Source organism: Taudactylus pleione, unplaced genomic scaffold (genome assembly GCF_031769625.1).
Source record: "Taudactylus pleione unplaced genomic scaffold, aTauple2 ptg000085l, whole genome shotgun sequence".
NCBI classification, from domain to species: Eukaryota; Metazoa; Chordata; class Amphibia; order Anura; family Myobatrachidae; genus Taudactylus; species Taudactylus pleione.
In genome coordinates, this window is record NW_028284487.1 from 7,093,855 (window position 1) to 7,113,364 (window position 19,510).

General features: G+C 47.1%; 1 protein-coding gene across 1 annotated transcript; it reads right to left on the reverse strand.

The window, feature by feature from the left end:
• Positions 1-6,504: 6,504 nt before the first annotated feature.
• On the reverse strand, positions 6,505-14,893 carry LOC148530728 (uncharacterized). Its single transcript, XM_088468287.1, has 2 exons — positions 14,815-14,893; positions 6,505-8,219 (listed from the first exon to the last, which is right to left on the reverse strand). The coding sequence occupies exons 1-2, from the start codon at positions 14,891-14,893 to the stop codon at positions 7,153-7,155; spliced, it is 1,146 nt and encodes a 381-aa protein (XP_088324413.1). The 3' UTR covers positions 6,505-7,152.
• Between the last annotated feature and the right edge of the window lie 4,617 nt (positions 14,894-19,510).

The window sequence follows — 19,510 nt, forward strand, 5'->3', positions numbered from 1 at the left end:
ATAATTATGGGGCGTCCTCCTGGACGCTCGTATAGCTGTGGGTCACCACCCACAGCCTATACGAGCGTGCAGGTTGATGGCCGCGATGGTCTTGACCATCGCGGCCATCGCCACTGCGAGCCGGAGCCTGCGGTTGAGTTTCTCAACCGCAAGGCCCGAAGTGATTTTGGCTCTATCAGAGCCAAAATCACTCCCACTGACATCACTAGTGATGTCAGTGGGCCGGCTTCTGACGGTAGGCGTTCCCTTGGGAACGCCCCCGTCTGGGAGGCACGCCCACCAAAGGGGGCGTGCTGTCAATCAACATCGACAGCACGCCCCATTTGATCAGACACAACGAGCTCCCGCCGTCGTGCGCATGCGCAGTGCACACCATCGACCCACTTGCGAGCGGACAGCCGCTTGCGAGTGGGTCTGAATCAGGCCCTAAATATGTACTGTCATTTATATGCTGTGCTCTAGTCATGTCTGTACTGTCCCATAGGCATGCATGTACAGTGGTATAGTCATGTCCTCAGTCATGTATGTAGTGTTCTACAGTCATGAATGGACTAGCCTATACTCGTGTATGTACTGTCCTGTATCATGTTAGTACTTTTCTATAGTCATGTATATGGTGTCCTATATTCATATGTGCTGTTTCATAGTCATGTCCTATATAGTCATGTATGTGCTGTCCTATAGTCAAATATGTGCTATCTCATACTCATGTCCTATAGTTATGTATATGGTACCTTTTATCATCTTTATTTCTGTACCTCAACATACAATCTCCAGCCACCACCAATATTTAGTTACCATAGGTGAATGCTTGGTTCACATGTTATTGGCGTGTAGTGGGAGTCTCGCAGGGGTAGTTTCAGACTCAGACGCAGAACCGCACTCATAGGACTAGTGCCAGTGGACTGCCACTGCAGGACGCACCCATGGGTGAAGCTAGACACGCCCTTTGGGCGGAGCATGGTACACCCCCTCAACAGCACTGATTTTAATCTCCCTGAAACTAGTATTCAAAAGTAGGTAAGTATGGCTTAGGGGAAGGGCAGACAAACAGGTGTGACACAGGTGGGGTAGACAAGGAGGAAGGAGCATGTAGTAGCGGGTTAGGATGAGAGCTAGAAGGCTATGACGAAGTATCCCTAACCCTAACCCTCCCACTAGTGTGGTAACCTTGACTTTATGTGGTAAGTAAAGAGTTTACCTTGTGTGTTGTGGTTCAATCTTCACTCGACTTACGGAGAGGTGAGAGTAATGGAAGCACATGAAGGGGTGACGAGGCAGCTTGTGGTTTTTGTTTTGTGAACACAGGTTTATTAGAGAGTCGGCAGGGCACTTGCATAAATAACACTCCGCATTCAATGAGGCAGCCTTTGTATTGCATCAGTGGGAAAAACATCAATAATGAGATTACACATAAAAACAATGGGATTTGCACGGCACCATACGGATTGGTGTAATAATACTTCGGCAGTATGACCATACAATGTAAGGCAACTTTTACGTTACTATTCACAGTTGAATTCAGTATTGAGCATACATTCTTATCTCAAACGGTTGCACACTACAAGAAAACAATTCAGCAATGATGTCAGTACTAAACTAACAGTTTCAATGTCCAGATGACCTTAAACACAAAACACTGTATTCCTACCCGTCTTCGCTGCTGCAGCTGGTGGAGCTCTTATAGATCAGTTTAAGTTGACCATGGTACTAGTCCCACTTAGTGTAACGTTTGTTAGTATTAAATCTGGGAGGGAAGAATCACCAATGTGTATATGGAAGTCCTGTACACAGTACAGAAATTCAGTCACTGAATGTTAATTCCACTTTTCTCTCTATAAGCACATTCAATTCTCAGGCAATCAGGTTATTCAATATTCCTAAACAACTGTTACTGTAAAGTGTCCTGCAGTTCTATCCCAGGTTGAAGGGCTATATTATCTCCTTTCAGTAGTGTATTCCAGCTTTCAAGTATCAAAGAATCACTGTGCTGTGAAATAGGACAGTCTTGGTGTGATCCGGAAAACATGCAGGGTAAATATTGGTGAGCTTGGTCAGTGAAGCAGATAACTCCTATATACTGAAAGTGAAAGTAACACTGAGGTTCTGCTATTTGCAACAAGGTATGAGAAAGTCCAGTACTACTGAGTGTCAGTGCAGCTCTGCCTGTGGTGCAATCAATCTTCCACTCACCACTCCTGTAGTTACCTCTGGTGCAAGGCTATGTAACTTCTCCACTGCTGGAGCTGTATGTCTACACTGCAGTTAATCGGTGGCCATCTTGTGGTTGGCAGCATGGCAACTCAAAGCAAGTGTTGCTGTTGGCCTGTGGCCATCTTGTGGTTGGCAGAAAAAGTTATAAATCACAATAGGACAGCGCCTTCTCTTATAAGTAGTATAACAAATGAGGGTGCTTTGAAGTTACCCTATGATGGCTGCTGCTGTGGTATGGCGCAGGGAGGATGATTACCCTGTACTGCGTGTTGCCACTGTGGCTGTGTACCTCCACGAGCGGCTCTTGCTGCTGCGCTGGACGCCTTAATGGTGTGCTGCTCTTGGTCCCAACTTCCCACTGCTGTGGCTCACCTGACCCGGTCTATCTTCCGCGGGTCCCCGGCGTCCACGCTCCCAGCTCGGCTGCTCCACACTCCATTAGAGCTTTGCAGCTTGACGGTCTCTGCCTGCTGTCCTCGTGCTGCATGCCACACTTCTCCTCAGCTCCTGGCACGCCCTCTATATTTCACCCTCTTCTTCGCGGGCACCTGACCACACCCACCGCTTGAGAGACAGGACAGGCTCATCCAATCAGCACCAGATGTCCCCTTGCTTCACACGTGCTGGGGAGATATGTATTAACTCCTTCCTTGCCCAAGGTGGTATTAACCCCTCACAGTCCTAGGGGTGTCCGTTTCATGGGTGTCACATCCCTCCATACTGAAATGATGCGTGTCCTCACACTTGGTCCAATAATAAAGGGAAACAGGACAAAGGATAATTCCCAAATAACAGAGTATTGGCATCTGTAAGTCACAAATCCTGGGCATCAATGAACATAGGATGAATAGATCATGACCCTGACTACGCCTAACCATTAACTATCACACTAGCACAAATGTACACATAAATACAACATATCAATGTCAAACAGATTAGTGCAATCAGGAAAATATAAACAGTACTAAAGGTGCCTCTACCGACCTCTCTATTGTCTGTAACGTGTGGGCAGTATTCCTTGGGTGCTCCTGGTCGAGCGTCTCACTTCACCAATTTCAGGGACGTCTGCAATGACTTCCTCAACCATAGGCGGATGCCTCATTTCTGGGGTCGGGGAACCGGCTACGACAGGCCAATACATACTCAGGACAAGACTCAATGGGTCATTTAGTATCGACAACTGATCTCGGGCTGGGTGTGATGGTGGAGAATCAGGTAGTAATTCTGGGGCTCTGTGATGGTTAGGGCACAATTTGAGTTGATCCCGATGTACAACTTTCGGTTGACCACCTTCTACCTTATCAATCTGGTACACGGCTATTTCAGCGTTGGGTATGCCGGTAACTACATATGGATCAGGCTCCCATTGCGAATCCAATTTGCTGTGCCGCCGATTATTTCGCCTTAGCACGACATCTCCTACGGTTAATGGTCTGGCATGTGCGGCCGCATCGTATCGATCCTTTTGTCGATCACGGATAGCATCCATACGTTGGTCCACAAGAGCTCGAGCAGTCTGTAATCTACGCTGGTGTTCTACGACCCAATCCCCTTGGAAGCAAGAATCTGTAGCATCATCCGAAGCCAGGCCTAAGTGAACGTCAGCGGGTAGTTTCCCAGATCGTCCAAAAAGCAGATAATATGGCGTGTATCCTGTGGAGCTGTGCACAGTGTTGTTGTAGACAAAGATCAGTTCTGCTAGCAGAGTGGGCCACTCACGTCTTTGTGGAAGGGGCACCGCTCGGAGTAAATTTATCACAGTTTGGTTCATCCTTTCGCAGGCCCCGTTGCCCTGAGGATGGTATGCTGTAGTGCGTAATTTCACACACCCGTACAACTGGCATAGTTCTTGGAAGAGTAGGGCTTCAAACGCAGGCCCCTGATCCATCAGAATACTAGCAGGGTACCCGTAGGGCCGTACAAATGCTCGCCAGACGATTTCTGCTGTCGTCTTTGCCGTGAGATCCCGAACTGGCAGTACAACGGCAAACTTGGTGTAATGGTCAATTATGGTTACAGCATATTGATATCCATTGCTACTTGGTTCTAGCTTCACATGGTCGATAGTTACGAGTTCCAGTGGTTGTCGGGTAACAATGGGGTGCAGCGGTGCCTTCTCTTCTGATGGAGCCGGTCTACATGCTGTGCATATGTCGCAAGATTTGCACCAGTCTTCCACATCCTGACGCATATTCCCCCAGTAAAATCTTCGACGTAGGGTCGCCTCGGTCTTTTGACAGCCAAAATGGCCAGAGTGATCATGATAGGCCCATAGGATAAGATCAATTTTTGCAGGGGGCACCACCAACTGCTCAATCAACAGATGTGTCTTTGGATCTGTGCTCTATCATAGCAATAGGCCTCTTTCGCAACGTTAAACGGTCCTTTTGTTGCCACAATTGGATTTAATTCCGGGGTTGCAGCTTGTCTCTGAATTCGGGTCAACCCCTGACGAGAGGCCAGCAACTGTTTCACCCTTTTTAAGGTTGGGCTTGCGTCCTGCCAGATAGTCCAATCTCCTTCCATCTCCACGCCCTGAACTTCCTGCACTCTCGCAGGGATGGGAACCATAGCATTCTGTTCCGGTGCTCTTCTTTTCAAACTGAAGTTGGGAGTTTCAATCTGCTCCCACCTGTCTATTCCTTCCAATTCACTTTCGCCTGTCTGTAGCCGGGAGAGTGCATCGGCATTCGCGTTACTTCGCCCACTTCTGTATACTACTTTGAACTGGTAGTTGGCCAGTCTGGAGGACCACCTTTGTGCCAAAGCTCCTAGAGGGGTGGTGGCTTGATGAGCCAGTGGGTTACAGTCCGTATAAGCTACAAACGGTGTTGCCGCTAGATAGTCTCTGAATTTTTTCTGTCACTGCCCACACCAAGGCAAGAAACTCGAGTTTGTAGGCGCTGTAATTGGCGTCGTTCCGTTCAGTGGGACGTAGACTGCGACTAGCGTAAGCGATCACACGCTCTTGATTTTCCTGAACTTGGGCAAGTACAGCTCCCAACCCTTGCTTGCTGGCATCCGTGTACAGCCGGAACGGGTGGTTGTAATCTGGGTAGGCCAGCACAGGGGCCTCTGTCAGGACTTTCTTCAGCAGGTCGAAGGCTGTCTGTCGTTCAGTCGTCCACTCAATGGGAATTCGTTTGTTATACTTATCCTTAGGGATCCCTCGTAGAATTTCTAATAGAGGGGCAGCGACTTTGGCAAAGTCCTTCACAAACCGTCGATAATATCCTACAAATCCAAGGAACCGTTTGACTGTCAGCGGGATGGGCCATTCCAATACCGCTTTCACCTTTTCAGGGTCCGGGGTCACACCCTCAGGGCTTACAATGTGACCTAAGTACTGAACTCGGGGCTTGAGCAGGTGGCACTTGGATGGCTTCAGCTTCAGACCGAATCTAGTCAGCTGTTGGAAAACCTCCCGTAAGTGTTGCAGATGGTCAGAGTAGGTTTTTGAAAAGATGATAATGTCATCCAAATATAGGAGAACCACATCGAAATTCCTATGGCCTAGACAATGCTCCATCACGCGTTGGAAGGTGGCGGGAGCATTGCATAAGCCAAATGGCATACGGTTGAATTCATAGAGCCCCATTGCTGTGACGAAGGCAGTCTTCTCCTTGTCCTCTTCCTTCATCTGAACCTGCCAGTAGCCGCTGGTCAAATCCAGGGTTGAGAAATATTTGGCAGATTTAAGCGCCGTCAGAGACTCCACAATTCAGGGTTGAGGATAGGCAATCTTATGTGTGATAGCATTCAGCTTCCTGTAGTCTACACAGAATCTTAGCTGGCCATCCTTTTTGCGAACTAACACCAATGGGGCTGCCCATGGGCTGTGACTCTCTCGGATGATGCCATTGCTCTTCATGTCCTCCAACAGTTGCCGTACGGGCTGATATAGCGCTGGTGCCAATGGGCGATGCCGCTCCTTTATGGGTGGGGCATCCCCTGTCAGGATACGATGGTGTATCTCCTTCACGATACCCAGATCTGTAGGGCTATGGCTGAAAGTCTCAGCATTATTCTTCACAACCTGGAGGATTCCGGCCTTATGGTCTCTCGGTGTGCTGCCATCCCCTACCTGAATCTCTGTCCACCATTCATCTTCCTGCTCGTCAGCTGTACTACTCTCCGTGGTTACTTGACACTGATTAGCTTGTAAGGATGGATATACGACATCTTGAAATGAGGTCCACAACAATCGGGCCAGTGGCTGGCGTCGATACAACTTGATTGCGTAATTATGGGGATTTAAGATCCACACTGGGACTCGTCCGTTCTCCACAGTGACTAGGGTACTGGCTACTACCGCCTCCTGGCGAGCGGACGTTAAACAGGGTTCAATTAAGGCCTCATAGCTTCTGCCAGCTGGTCCGCATCGTGCCTTGCCCCAGAGGATGGTCTCTGAATTGGGTTGCAATTTGATGGGCTTACTATCCATTAGTCTAACCTTTCCAATCTCTCCCTCACTATGGGTGAACCTCTGATGACCTTGAAGCACCCTGATAGTCTTCTGTATGATTCTTCGCTCCCCGGTGACCAACTGAGACAATTCACTCCTTAGTGTGGCCAATAGCTCCTCCGGACATTGCTGTAAGACGTTCATTCCTAGAATCACCGGTGCTACTTTAGCTTCACTGCTCTCAGTGATCAGACATCCCCGTAGTGGAAGGAGGGTTTCTCCGATCTGCATATTAGCCTCCCAGTACCCCACGCAGGAGATCCCCAGTCCGTTACTAGCAATTAGTTGCAGCCATGAGGGAGGTGGCATCAGCAACTGCCCCTCCTTCCAATAGCATTGAAAAGCAGGTAGCTGTATGGTGGTGATTTGGGATCCTGTGTCTAACATGGCCAAAACTTCCACGCCGTTTATGACAATTGGGATTGTCGGACACGTCCCGACATACCGGGGCCACCACTCTTCAGGATTCGGGTCTACTCCTCCTGTTCTCCCCGAGGCTTGACCCCCACCCTCGGGGTGTTGCAGTTTAACGTCTCCTCTTGCCTGCAGTGTCTCTCCACATGACCTGCCTTCTGGCACCGCCTGCAGATGGGACGGCCTTGAGCATCAAACCGATCTGTTGATCTTCTCCCTTGTCCCCGGGGTGGTTCCCACCAGTCATCAGCCCTTTGTCTTCTTGGCCGCCACCGCGGCTCTTCATAATCCGCCGGTTGGGATTGAGCTAGGCTATGCACCTCCCTACGTATCTCTGCCATTCCCAATATCATTTCTTCCATCTGTTTCCTCAACAATTGTATTGGGTCAGGGGATGGCAGCTGCAGCCCATGGGAGGCGGGGTTGGTTTGTTTGGGTGCCTGACATGCATTCCGTAAGCTAGCTTCTGCCGAGTAGGACTGATTTGGTAATTCTGGGAATTCCATATTATGCTCTTCGACCGTGCCCAACATTTTGATAGCCGCTTCTTTAAAGTCTAAGAAAGTATGCGTCGGAAGTTGTAGTCGCAGTAGTCGCAGTTGAACTCGTGTTCCTTCTCTGTTAGCTCCCTCTATCAATTGGGTGACCAAGGTCTCATCCGGGTTCCTGACTTCTTCCTGATCGACAGCCTGGATTGCCCTCAAGGCCTCCTGCAGGGTGAGGGCGTAGTCACGCAGACTCTCCCCAGGTTTTTGTTTACATGCATATAACCTCATTTTCAAGGTGGATAAGGTACAGGCATCAAAAGTGGTCGCCAGTCGTTTAAGGACTTGTTCTATGTTCTGTTTTTCTCTGGCGGGCCAGGACGTCACTTCCCTGAGTGCCAAATTTTTCAATTGCCCAATGAGGATCTCGACCCGCTGCTGATCACTTAGCGGGTACAAACGGAACATAGAGGTCATCTTCCTTTTAAACTCGGTGAGAGTGCTTCCTTCTGTGCCATGGTCCTCACCAGAATACGTGGGGAGCCACGGGGCTCCGAAGTAATAGGGGAGCATGATAGGATTGATCTGTGCCACAGGGGGGTTGATCGGTGCTCCTGCACCAGCAGGCGGTACTGCCTGGGCTGGTGGATCGGTCGACATGGCTCTTCTATACTTCCAACCTTCTCACTTTGGACTCCGTTAATCCTGTTCGTGACGCCAGTTGTGGTAACTTTGACTTTATGTGGTAAGTAAAGAGTTTACCTTGTGTGTTGTGGTTCAATCTTCACTCGACTTACGGAGAGGTGAGAGTAATGGAAGCACATGAAGGGGTGACGAGGCAGCTTGTGGTTTTTATTTTGTGAACACAGGTTTATTAGAGAGTCGGCAGGGCACTTGCATAAATAACACTCCGCATTCAATGAGGCAGCCTTTGTATTGCATCAGTGGGAAAAACATCAATAATGAGATTACACATAAAAACAATGGGATTTGCACGGCACCATACGGATTGGTGTAATAATACTTCGGCAGTATGACCATACAATGTAAGGCAACTTTTACGTTACTATTCACAGTTGAATTCAGTATTGAGCATACATTCTTATCTCAAATGGTTGCACACTACAAGAAAACAATTCAGCAATGATGTCAGTACTAAACTAACAGTTTCAATGTCCAGATGACCTTAAACACAAAACACTGTATTCCTACCCGTCTTCGCTGCTGCAGCTGGTGGAGCTCTTATAGATCAGTTTAAGTTGACCATGGTACTAGTCCCACTTAGTGTAACATTTGTTATTATTAAATCTGGGAGGGAAGAATCACCAATGTGTATATGGAAGTCCTGTACACAGTACAGCAATTCAGTCACTGAATGTTAATTCCACTTTTCTCTCTATAAGCACATTCAATTCTCAGGCAATCAGGTTATTCAATATTCCTAAACAACTGTTACTGTAAAGTGTCCTGCAGTTCTATCCCAGGTTGAAGGGCTATATTATCTCCTTTCAGTAGTGTATTCCAGCTTTCAAGTATCAAAGAATCACTGTGCTGTGAAATAGGACAGTCTTGGTGTGATCCGGAAAACATGCAGGGTAAATATTGGTGAGCTTGGTCAGTGAAGCAGATAACTCCTATATACTGAAAGTGAAAGTAACACTGAGGTTCTGCTATTTGCAACAAGGTATGAGAAAGTCCAGTACTACTGAGTGTCAGTGCAGCTCTGCCTGTGGTGCAATCAATCTTCCACTCACCACTCCTGTAGTTACCTCTGGTGCAAGGCTATGTAACTTCTCCACTGCTGGAGCTGTATGTCTACACTGCAGTTAATTGGTGGCCATCTTGTGGTTGGCAGCATGGCAACTCAAAGCAAGTGTTGCTGTTGGCCTGTGGCCATCTTGTGGTTGGCAGAAAAAGTTATAAATCACAATAGGACAGCGCCTTCTCTTATAAGTAGTATAACAAATGAGGGTGCTTTGAAGTTACCCTATGATGGCTGCTGCTGTGGTATGGCGCAGGGAGGATGATTACCCTGTACTGCGTGTTGCCACTGTGGCTGTGTACCTCCACGAGCAGCTCTTGCTGCTGCGCTGGACGCCTTAATGGTGTGCTGCTCTTGGTCCCAACTTCCCACTGCTGTGGCTCACCTGACCCGGTCTATCTTCCGCGGGTCCCCGGCGTCCACGCTCCCGGCTCGGCTGCTCCACACTCCACTAGAGCTTTGCAGCTTGACGGTCTCTGCCCGCTGTCCTCGTGCTGCATGCCACACTTCTCCTCAGCTCCTGGCACGCCCTCTATATTTCACCCTCTTCTTCGCGGGCACCTGACCACACCCACCGCTTGAGAGACAGGACAGGCTCATCCAATCAGCACCAGCTGTCCCCTTGCTTCACACGTGCTGGGGAGATATGTATTAACTCCTTCCTTGCCCAAGGTGGTATTAACCCCTCACAGTCCTAGGGGTGTCCGTTTCATGGGTGTCACACTAGTGCCTAACCCTAACCCCCTCCTTCCTGCAACCTAACCCTAACCTCTTCCAGCAGCCTAACCCAACCCTTCCACTTGCAGCCTAACCCTGACCCCCCTCCATCTCGCAGCCTAACCTTGACCTCCCCCGCAGCCTAACCCTAACCTTCCCCCGCAGCCTAACCCTAACCCTCCTGCCCGCAGCCTAACCCTCCTGCCCACAGCCTATCCCTAACCCTCTTACCCGCAGCATAACCCTAACCCTCTTGCCCGTAGCCTAACCCTCCTGCCCGCAGTCTAGCCCTAACCCACCTGTCCGCAGTCTAGCCCTAATGTCAACATTCTGACACTGTTGACATTTCAATGTATTTTAGTTGTATCTGTGTACTGAGTTCTAATATAAAGGTAAGCTGCTACACCAATAGGTGACCCTATTCCTAATAATTGGCAGAAAAATAATGGAAGGGGTGTTGCGCTTAAACTTGCATGGCAAATGAACGTGTCTAGATTAGAGATGAGCGGGTTCGGATATCAGAGATCCGAACCCAACCGAACTTAGCAATCCAAGCCGAGATCCGAGTCGGCTCAGGTTTTCCCGCCTGTCTCGGTTCTCAAAATGAGGCAAAACGTCATCATCCCGCTGTCGGATTCTCGCGGGTTTTGGATTGTATAAATGTTTCACGCAATTGCCACCATTTTCATTCCTGCTGTGGAGAGTGAAGAGGAAGGAGCGGGTTGTGATCGCTGTGCTGTTGCTGTGCATAGGGGCTAGCTACTGTTGTCACTTGTCAGGGGCTGGCTGCTTAATGTCCATAGGGGCTGGCTGTTGTCTATAGGGGCTGGCTGGCTGTTGTTCTGTCCATAGGGGCTGGCTGGCTGTGCTGCTGTGCTGTCCACTGGGTGCTCTGTCCATCAGGGGTGCTCTTCATCCCCAGTGTGAAAAAAATAAAGTTTTTTTTCTCTGTTTGTGTGTGTGTGTGTATGCACATTAGCCACACTTATCAGCAACATAGCTGCGCAGGGGTGCTGCCTGTGTCATTTATCAAGGGACTGCTGCCTCGTTTAGGTGTGCTCTCCCACCAAGTGCCCCCCCAAATAAAATAAATCAAAGTGTTTATTTATTGCTTTGTGTGTGTGTGCGCATTAGCCACACTTATCACCAGCAATGTAGCTGCACAGGGGTGTTGCCTGTGTCATTTATCAAGGGGCTGCTGCCTCATTCAGGGGTGCTCTGCCCCCTAAGTGTAACAAAAAAAATTGATCAATCAATCAATGCATTTTTTTTTTGTGTGTGTGTGCGCATAAGTCACACTTATCACCAGCAATGTAGCTGTGCAGGGGTGCTGCCTGTGTCATTTTTCAAGGGGCTGCTGTGTCGTTCAGAGGTGCTCTCCCATCAAGTGCCAAAAAAATTAATCAATCAATCAAAGTGTTTTTGTTCTCTGTGTGTGTTTTTCAAAAGGCAAAAATAGAGGATATGGTTAAAAAAATGGAATAAAGCAGCTAAAACCTCGTTCAGTGAGTCAGAGGGACAACTCCATGCAACCGTATTCCAGAGTGCAGCTGCTCCTCCTGTAGCCCAGGTCAGAAAATGTGTAGGGGGTGTGGTGATATGGACTAAAATGGAGCTCAGATCCATTAAAGTGGACAATGAATCCCAATCTAACAGGGAGCTCAGCTGTAATTTATACACAACACAGAATGGGATGACGATATAGGCTTGGGTGATGGTATAATCTAGGGTGATGTATACATCTTCTTCTTCACACAATATTAATTTGTCCCTGCTGAAATCCACCATTACAAGTGCCTCTATCATTTTTCACGTAATTGACAGTAATAGTCTCTCTCTTAGAATTTGTAGCTCATTTTGATGGACATCATCTTTTTCACATTTTGGGGAAGTAGTCTCAGGCCAATCACTGACAAGGTTCCCGGCTGTGCTGAAAACTCTTTCTGAGTACACATTGAAAGGTGGGCAGCTCAAGTAAAGCAAAGGCAGTTGGTGTAAGGGCCTACGAATTGCCTCTTTTTCCTGCCAGTAGTTCTTCACATCTCTTCAGATCTGTGTCTGTTGGGAAGATGAAACAATGTCTTCATCCCTTCTGGGATAAAAATCCACTCCCAGCAGCAGGCATGGTGCTCAAGAATTCTCAAGAAAGACACAACGTAAGACTTAAACCTGAAATGTTGCATTTGCTGCTCTGTTCCGCTTGTCCACATATCTGTCTGGTTAAGTGGACAGTGGGCACAACAGCAGTTTGAAGGCCACTAACTAATTAACTATGTTTTTTTTAATGTCCCTGTATATGTTGGGAAATGCTTTTCATGTGGAAGCTTTGTAACGGATTAATTAACAGTCAATTGTTTTGGAAAGCAGTAGCACTCTTCCTGGTCTCCTTCTGGGATGAAAATCCACTCCTAGCAGCAGAAGCAGGTTCAGGATTCTAAAGAAAGACACAACGTAAGACCTTAAATTCTTAAATCTTGTGCTTGTCCACATATCTGTGCTGGTTAAGTTTGCAGTTTGGAGGCCACTAACTAACTATGTTTTTTTTTTTTAATGTCCCTGTATAGGTTGGGAAATGCTTTTTCATGTGGAAGCTTTGCAAAGGATTATTTAACAGTCAATTGTTTGGAAGCACTACTAGAAGTCTTCCTGGTCCCCTTCTGGGATGAAAAAAAAAATCCACTCCCAGCAGCAGGCATGTCGCTCAAGGATTCTTCTGGGGCAAGGACTGATGTGAATGTGTCAAATTTTTTTGTAAATGCCTCCCCTCCCCTTCTCCCTCATAAATTTACTTCAGAATAAAAAATTTTTATAAAATTTACTGCCAATCAACACTTCCTGTACCTCACTCAGGAATTGCTTAGTTCAGCACACGCTATGAGACCTCAGGAGGTTAATTTATGCACGCCCATGCAACGGCGTTGAAATGCACTGGCATGCCTGCGTTCACCCGACCACCCCCATCATCACCCACAAACGGCATTTGCTGTCAATCACTCTGCTCTGGGTCTGCGTAGCCTCTGCAGATGAAGTTCCCATTGCAATTGCTAGTTCGAGCACGCGCACTGCGATGCATATGCATGCAAGTGCAAATTAATTGGAAGATTGCGTGAGTATACACAACTGCATTCCTTGCTGAATCAAGCCCTGTCTAAATTTACACCATCGGTCTTTTCAGCGCTTTAGCAGTAGTAGCAATTAGCTGGAAAAATAACATAGCAATCATTGTTATGGAGCAGGGGCCAATGTACTTTTACGGTCACTGGCCCTGCTATTGTGCCTCCTCACCCTTCATGTCTGGAGGATAGGGGTACCAGGGTTCTGAGGGGGCTCTAAGCATTGTGGCGGGACGAGATCCAGAGAGAGATCCTAGCTCCGTTCATTGATGCAGCGGCACCCAGCTGCAACAGCAGGCAGGGAAGCGGGCCGGGATCTTGTATGATCCAGTCCCCTCCCACCATAGCAGCAGAGCTCGGCAGTGGGCATGGAGGTAACAGTAGATTTCCACTGCTGCTACACATGCATGATGGCGACATGAATCCGCCAGGATTCTGGCCCCGCCAACCGGCGTGCAGCATTTTGAATTTGGTGACATCTGCGAGCCAATGTCGGCTCATGGACCGACATCCAATAAAGGATGACCGAGGTGAGCCATTTGCGGCTTGCCACGTTATCGCCCCGCCCTCTGGTACTGGTTTGTTATAGCCAGCGTGAGGGAGTGTCGGTCAGTCCGACGGCAGGGAAGAAGCAGTGAAGCGATCATGAAGAAAGAAGAACAAATGAGAAGACACCGGAAGTCCTGGAGGGCAGCGGGCCATTGCAAAACAGTTTAAACAGGCTGTTGCCTGCGGGTGAAGATCAAAGAACTGACACCCTCTGGAAGTGGGGTCGGTGAAGAAGTCGGAATTCCTCAAACAGCAATGGGCTGTGACGCAGAAGGCATTGGGCCCTATAAGATTATATTAATTGCATGTTGAGTAGTCCTTTGGTTAGGCAGCCGGGCCTAGTTAGGCTGTGTTAAGTCATTGTATTCATTGTATTCTCACCACAGCCAGGCCCCCATTAAACGTAGGATGCGCTAAATTATTGTATTCCCACCACAGTCAAGCCACCATTAAAGGTCGCCCGTAGAAGTCGCTGAATCTCCTGCAATCAGGCCCCAATTAAAGGTAGGCTGTTGGTAAGGTACCTGCTTGTAATTTAGGTATTGTTACTGTATGCTTGCATTGTTTCATAGCTGTTACTACTATTATTGGGTGAATGCACTGTTTGGAAAGGCTCGGAATAGCGTGTCAAGGGAGTGCACTACATCCAGTATGTAGATTGTTGTTGTCCACCGGGCCAGTGAGAGTTAGTGCCTGCTATGTGAATGAGTAGTCAGGGTGTTGTGGGTGGCACACACTAAGGAAAGAGCTCAAGGCATTGTATCATGAGGTTGGGCTGTTTGTTGGTTTTATTTGCAGGTGCCCAGATCAGGACCACTCATGCATCAAACGAGATCAGGACTATTCATGCATCAAGCGAGATCAGGACCGCTCATGCATCAAGCGAGATCAGGACCACTCATGCATCAAGCGAGTTCAGGACCACTCATGCATCAAGCGTACCAGTGTAATTTGGTGAGCCTAAAACGTGTTGTCGCGTAATTTGTGTTGTGCGTAATCCATTCCCCCATTCCTTCAAACGTTATTGTTCGGATTGCACCCTTGTGCTTGGAACATCGGTGTAACAAGTCTGAGGCCAAAAGTGACAATGATTACCCCAGTGGAGGTCATCTTGGCTCAGCGCATGTGTTCCTTGCAGGGTCCGTGAGCAGGCGTTGCAGGCTTCAGCATCCATGTCTTACCCGTGTTCCAGGACCGTCGACCGGAGTATCCCCAGAAGCCTGAAGGTGAGAGCGAGTGGTAGAGGTAAGTGCCCAAGGACACCTGCACCGCATCAGGCTTTCTGCACCGCCCCCTTGCCCCCCCTTCCCCCACACACAGTTATGTATTTGTCAGCCTAACTAATATGTAGGTATTTGATTCTAATCTACACAGAATTGCTTAGTAGTTTAACACTTACCAAGTTTGTTAAATTATTTAATTAGTAACTTAGCACCCTCCCTGGAAACAACTAGCATGGGTCGCTGTAAGTGTCTATACTAATGATGACAATTGCAGCTATGGACAGAAAATCAGTGGACTGAGCAGTTTCCCAATAGAAACCATATGTAAACTGGCATTAGCCCTGCGGAAACACGCATTAGCAGCATAAGGTAGTAAATCTGGCTTCCATGGCTTCACACAAATACAGCCACTTTGCATGAAATCCAGTAGGATAGATCACAATCGTAGTCCCCTTTATCAAATCATTAAATATGGAATTAAGAAATTAGAGCGGTGCAATAATGTATTACCCCCCGAGGGATCGCTAATGCAATAACAAGACTCATATTAATGTAAGTACTGTAAGTTTTGTACCTAGGAGACTCAGGCCCTCATTCAGAGGCGCTCGCAAGAAGCGAGCGCTCGTTCTGAATGAGGGCGGCCGCTTCTATATTTAAGTGCGGCCTCCTGGTCGCTAGCTAAGCTGTGGGTTACCACCCACAGCTTTAGCGACCGACCAGGGTGATGGTCGCAATGTCATCTTTGGGGGAGGTGACAGGGGGAGTGGCCAGAGAAACGCAGGCGTGCCTGTCCATTTGAAAACCGGTACATGGGTGTGCATAAATTAGCCACTGCGTTAGCGTACGTAAATTGTGTACTCACTGCGTGCGACAAGACTTGCAATTTCTGAGACGGGTCAGACCTGCTGTAATTCTGCATGAGGGGAATATGTTACTCGATGTTATCGATGTATACGCAGGACTGCGAGGTCTTACGGATGTGAGAAAGTGGAAGTGGGCGTCTCTATACCGGTTGAGCAGTTGCAAACATTAGCATATTTTTGCAGCAGAACTGCGTGCGTAATCGAAGCTGTGATCGCAATAGCGATCCGTAATGAATCAGGCCCTCTATTATCTCTAGACTGCCTTAGTGCACCTAGTGATAGCACCAGCCCTGATATGTTTGCTATTAATACTTTGTAGCAGTGGTACTTATTTTATAAACATAATTAACCATTTCAAAGATTACCTCTCTCTTCTCTCTCTCTCTCTCTCTCTCTCTCTCTCTCTCTCTCTCTCTCTCTCTCACTCTCACCTACAATTAACCTGTTATTAGCCCAGTATTATATACATGTTGTGGTATTTCCTATTTATGTACAAGAATGTCCCTGGGACTATACTTACTGTCATCTGCAGGCAGTTTTTCAGGTTTTGTTGTAGCTGACCTGATTTGATTTTTACATATTTTGTTGTTCCTTCTAGTGTTATATTCAAGACCTCTCAATCCCTTTTAAGTAAATGTTTTGTTTTTCCCCAAATCATTACTAATGTTCCCCGATTTAGCTACTTTATTCTCTTTTATTTCCACACCTATAGATATCCCCATATCTATGTCCCCAAAACATATTCTATTATGTAAATAGCATAGTTGGCATTGCGTTCTAGGGGGCTGATTCTTAGGTGCCCACACACATACCGATGTGCTAACGCTCAGCCGATGTGTACGATTTATGAACTATTTCCCTTGAAACTCTCCCCGGCAGCTCTGCACACGATCTGCACACGATATGCACACAATTTGGTGTCCAATCTTCAAACGATCTCTCCTGCATGCAGACTTTTCACTGTGTATTGTATCCTAGATTGTCAGATCTGCCCTACAGCACGGCAGATCTGACGATGCGATGTGCGACCAGCGGGGACGCGCATCGCATCGTGATTGTGAGTGGGGATGACTCACGATTTTGGTATATTTTACACGATCTGTCGGTCCAATGCGTCGGAATCGGCCAGATCGGGTAAAATATCGCTATGTGTGTGGGCACCTTAAGTCACACATCTCTGACTGCCTTTGTGTCTTTTGCCGAAGTCATGTCTGTGACCTGATGCTAATGCTAGTATCAGCCCTTCCCCTGGTGTACAAGTGCACATATAAATGCCCACTTTGCACTTTGTGCGCAACCATCGGACGAAGCACCAAAACTTGCACCTGCCCCATGCTAGGTACAGAATCTCTGTCCATATTGATCCAGTCAATATGTCGACATTTACAATTTCAACAATAGTAAAGTCGACACCGCCACAGTTATGCCGACATGCCAACATTGGCAGTTGTGGGTTAGGGTTAGTCTTAGGTTACAGGAGAGGAGGGTTAGGCACTATGGAGAGGGTTAGCTTGCAGTAGGGGAGGAAAGGGTTAGGCACAAAGGGGAGGGTTAGGGATACTCACCACCGGAACCACTGCAGGATCAACCGGAAGTAATTTTCAGCTGACCGCTGGACCCAGAAGATGCTGCTGGAGCCGCCAGACCCGTCAAACCAGGTAAGTCACTGTTAGATCACCATGAAGATGTTGACATTTGATCAGTGTCGACATGATGAATGTTGACGTGGTTAATGTAAATTTGCCAAACATGTTGATATGCAGCATGTCAACATTATGATCATGTCGACATTCCTATGTCAACACTATTAATGTCGACATGATGAATGTCTGCAAATATACAGAACCTGTCTAGAGTACGGTCTCCAATGTAAACGATTAAGCACCTGAGTTTGCAACCAGTTCAGTGACACGCCCATACTATGCCCATAAGAATATCCACCTCCCAGTCACTTCCCAGGAACATCCAATACATTTCCAGTAGACCGTGCTTATCAATCACTACAGCGATGTGCGATTTATTGCTACTTAGATGCATGCGCAGTTGTAAAACATCGACCATGTGTCCGACTCATAATGAGGCCAAAGGTGCAACATTGTGTGTGTGTGTGTGCGTGTGTGTGTGTGCAGTGGCGGTAATATGCATATTGCATAAGACGGACTGTGCAAGCTCTGAGATGCCCATTTTTAGTGGTCGTGGGCTCTCCACCATACTCTAAACATGGCCTCTTTGGTTGTGGATCTGCATTTTAGATCGCAGCCAAGTTTACACACATGTTCGTGACTCTCCCATAACACGCCCATGAGACGGCCTTTTATTGTGTTCAGACCACCTCCTAATAACTGCCCAGGAACGACCATGACCGTCCCCTGGAAGCTGAAATGGGTGCGATTCCATACGCAACAGCGGCCTCAGCATACACTCAGTGGTACGTGTGCATCGTAGAGTTTCCAGGACTTTTTGTGCATGCGCAGTACCAAATAATCGCTGGACTGCGCAAATGTCGGCATTGCGTTAACCTCTGACTCAGGCCAATAGTTATATTAAATAATACGTTTTAGTTAATGTTTCTTTATGAGCAAATTACAAATCTGTATCCTGCTGTCTGTGTATTATCAGGGAGGGGTGAAAGGCTGAACTGTGATGTCTGTGAATTAAGAGTGAGAGGTCTGTGTCCGAATGCCTGGACATAAGGAGACAATAGACCTGGGTCTGACCAGTTCTGTAGTATTAGGTGAAACATTATTAGATTGGGTTAACATGTATGTATTAGTCTACTTTATGTCAGGGGGCTTGTTAGAAAGCATTAAGGAATGACAGTTACGTGTCCTACATAAAAACACTGTGCAACTGTGTGTCACTGTTTTCACACCACAAAAACACACACACCCTTCTAACAGGCTCATGCACATACTCCCTACAAGAGCTACCTGATTTTCATGTGGCAGTATGTATGCAGGTCAGGGTGTGGGTCCTCTCTTTCTCCCACCCAGAAGCCATGTCCCCACCTTACCAATCTTCCTCTCCTCCCTGAAGCGTTTACACCTCACTCCAAGCGGTTTTGAAACCAGTTTAGCAGGTTGAAAGAAGATGATGAGAAAAATAATAATACAGAGGTGGATCCTCCCCCCACCGTTATTTCACAACTGGTTCCTTTTCAGCAGACACTCACACTTCATCCATGAATATTCAGGCGTTGCAAGTGGGCACCTTGTAGGACACCTAAGAGATTTCACGTGTTAATCTCATTTTATAATCTGGACCTCAGACATAACCAGTAATTGATTTGAAGATTGGTTCTATTCCTCTTGAACATCTAGAACTTGGATTTGTAACATATAACAGACTTAAATTATAGCAAAACATTTACTGGATTTCACTTTTATGTTAAACTGGATCTTCATTATTGCCATCACCATTCATCCAAAGACTTGGAGACTGCTCAAGATAACAGAACAACGTGGAATTTTTATTCTTAAACTGGGTCATGTCCTGAATACAACATTTTACCAATGGAAAGAAAAATAAGATAATCTAAATATTACTTGCATTGATTGAAGTTGGTTATTCTGTCCGTTTTTTATTTATTTGTATTTCTGGTATATTTTGTGACTTTATTAATTTTTTTTTTGTAAGTGACAAACATTCTACTATTAATTAACGTGGGCGATTATATTTGCCTAGACAAATCGCTCTAGAATTCAA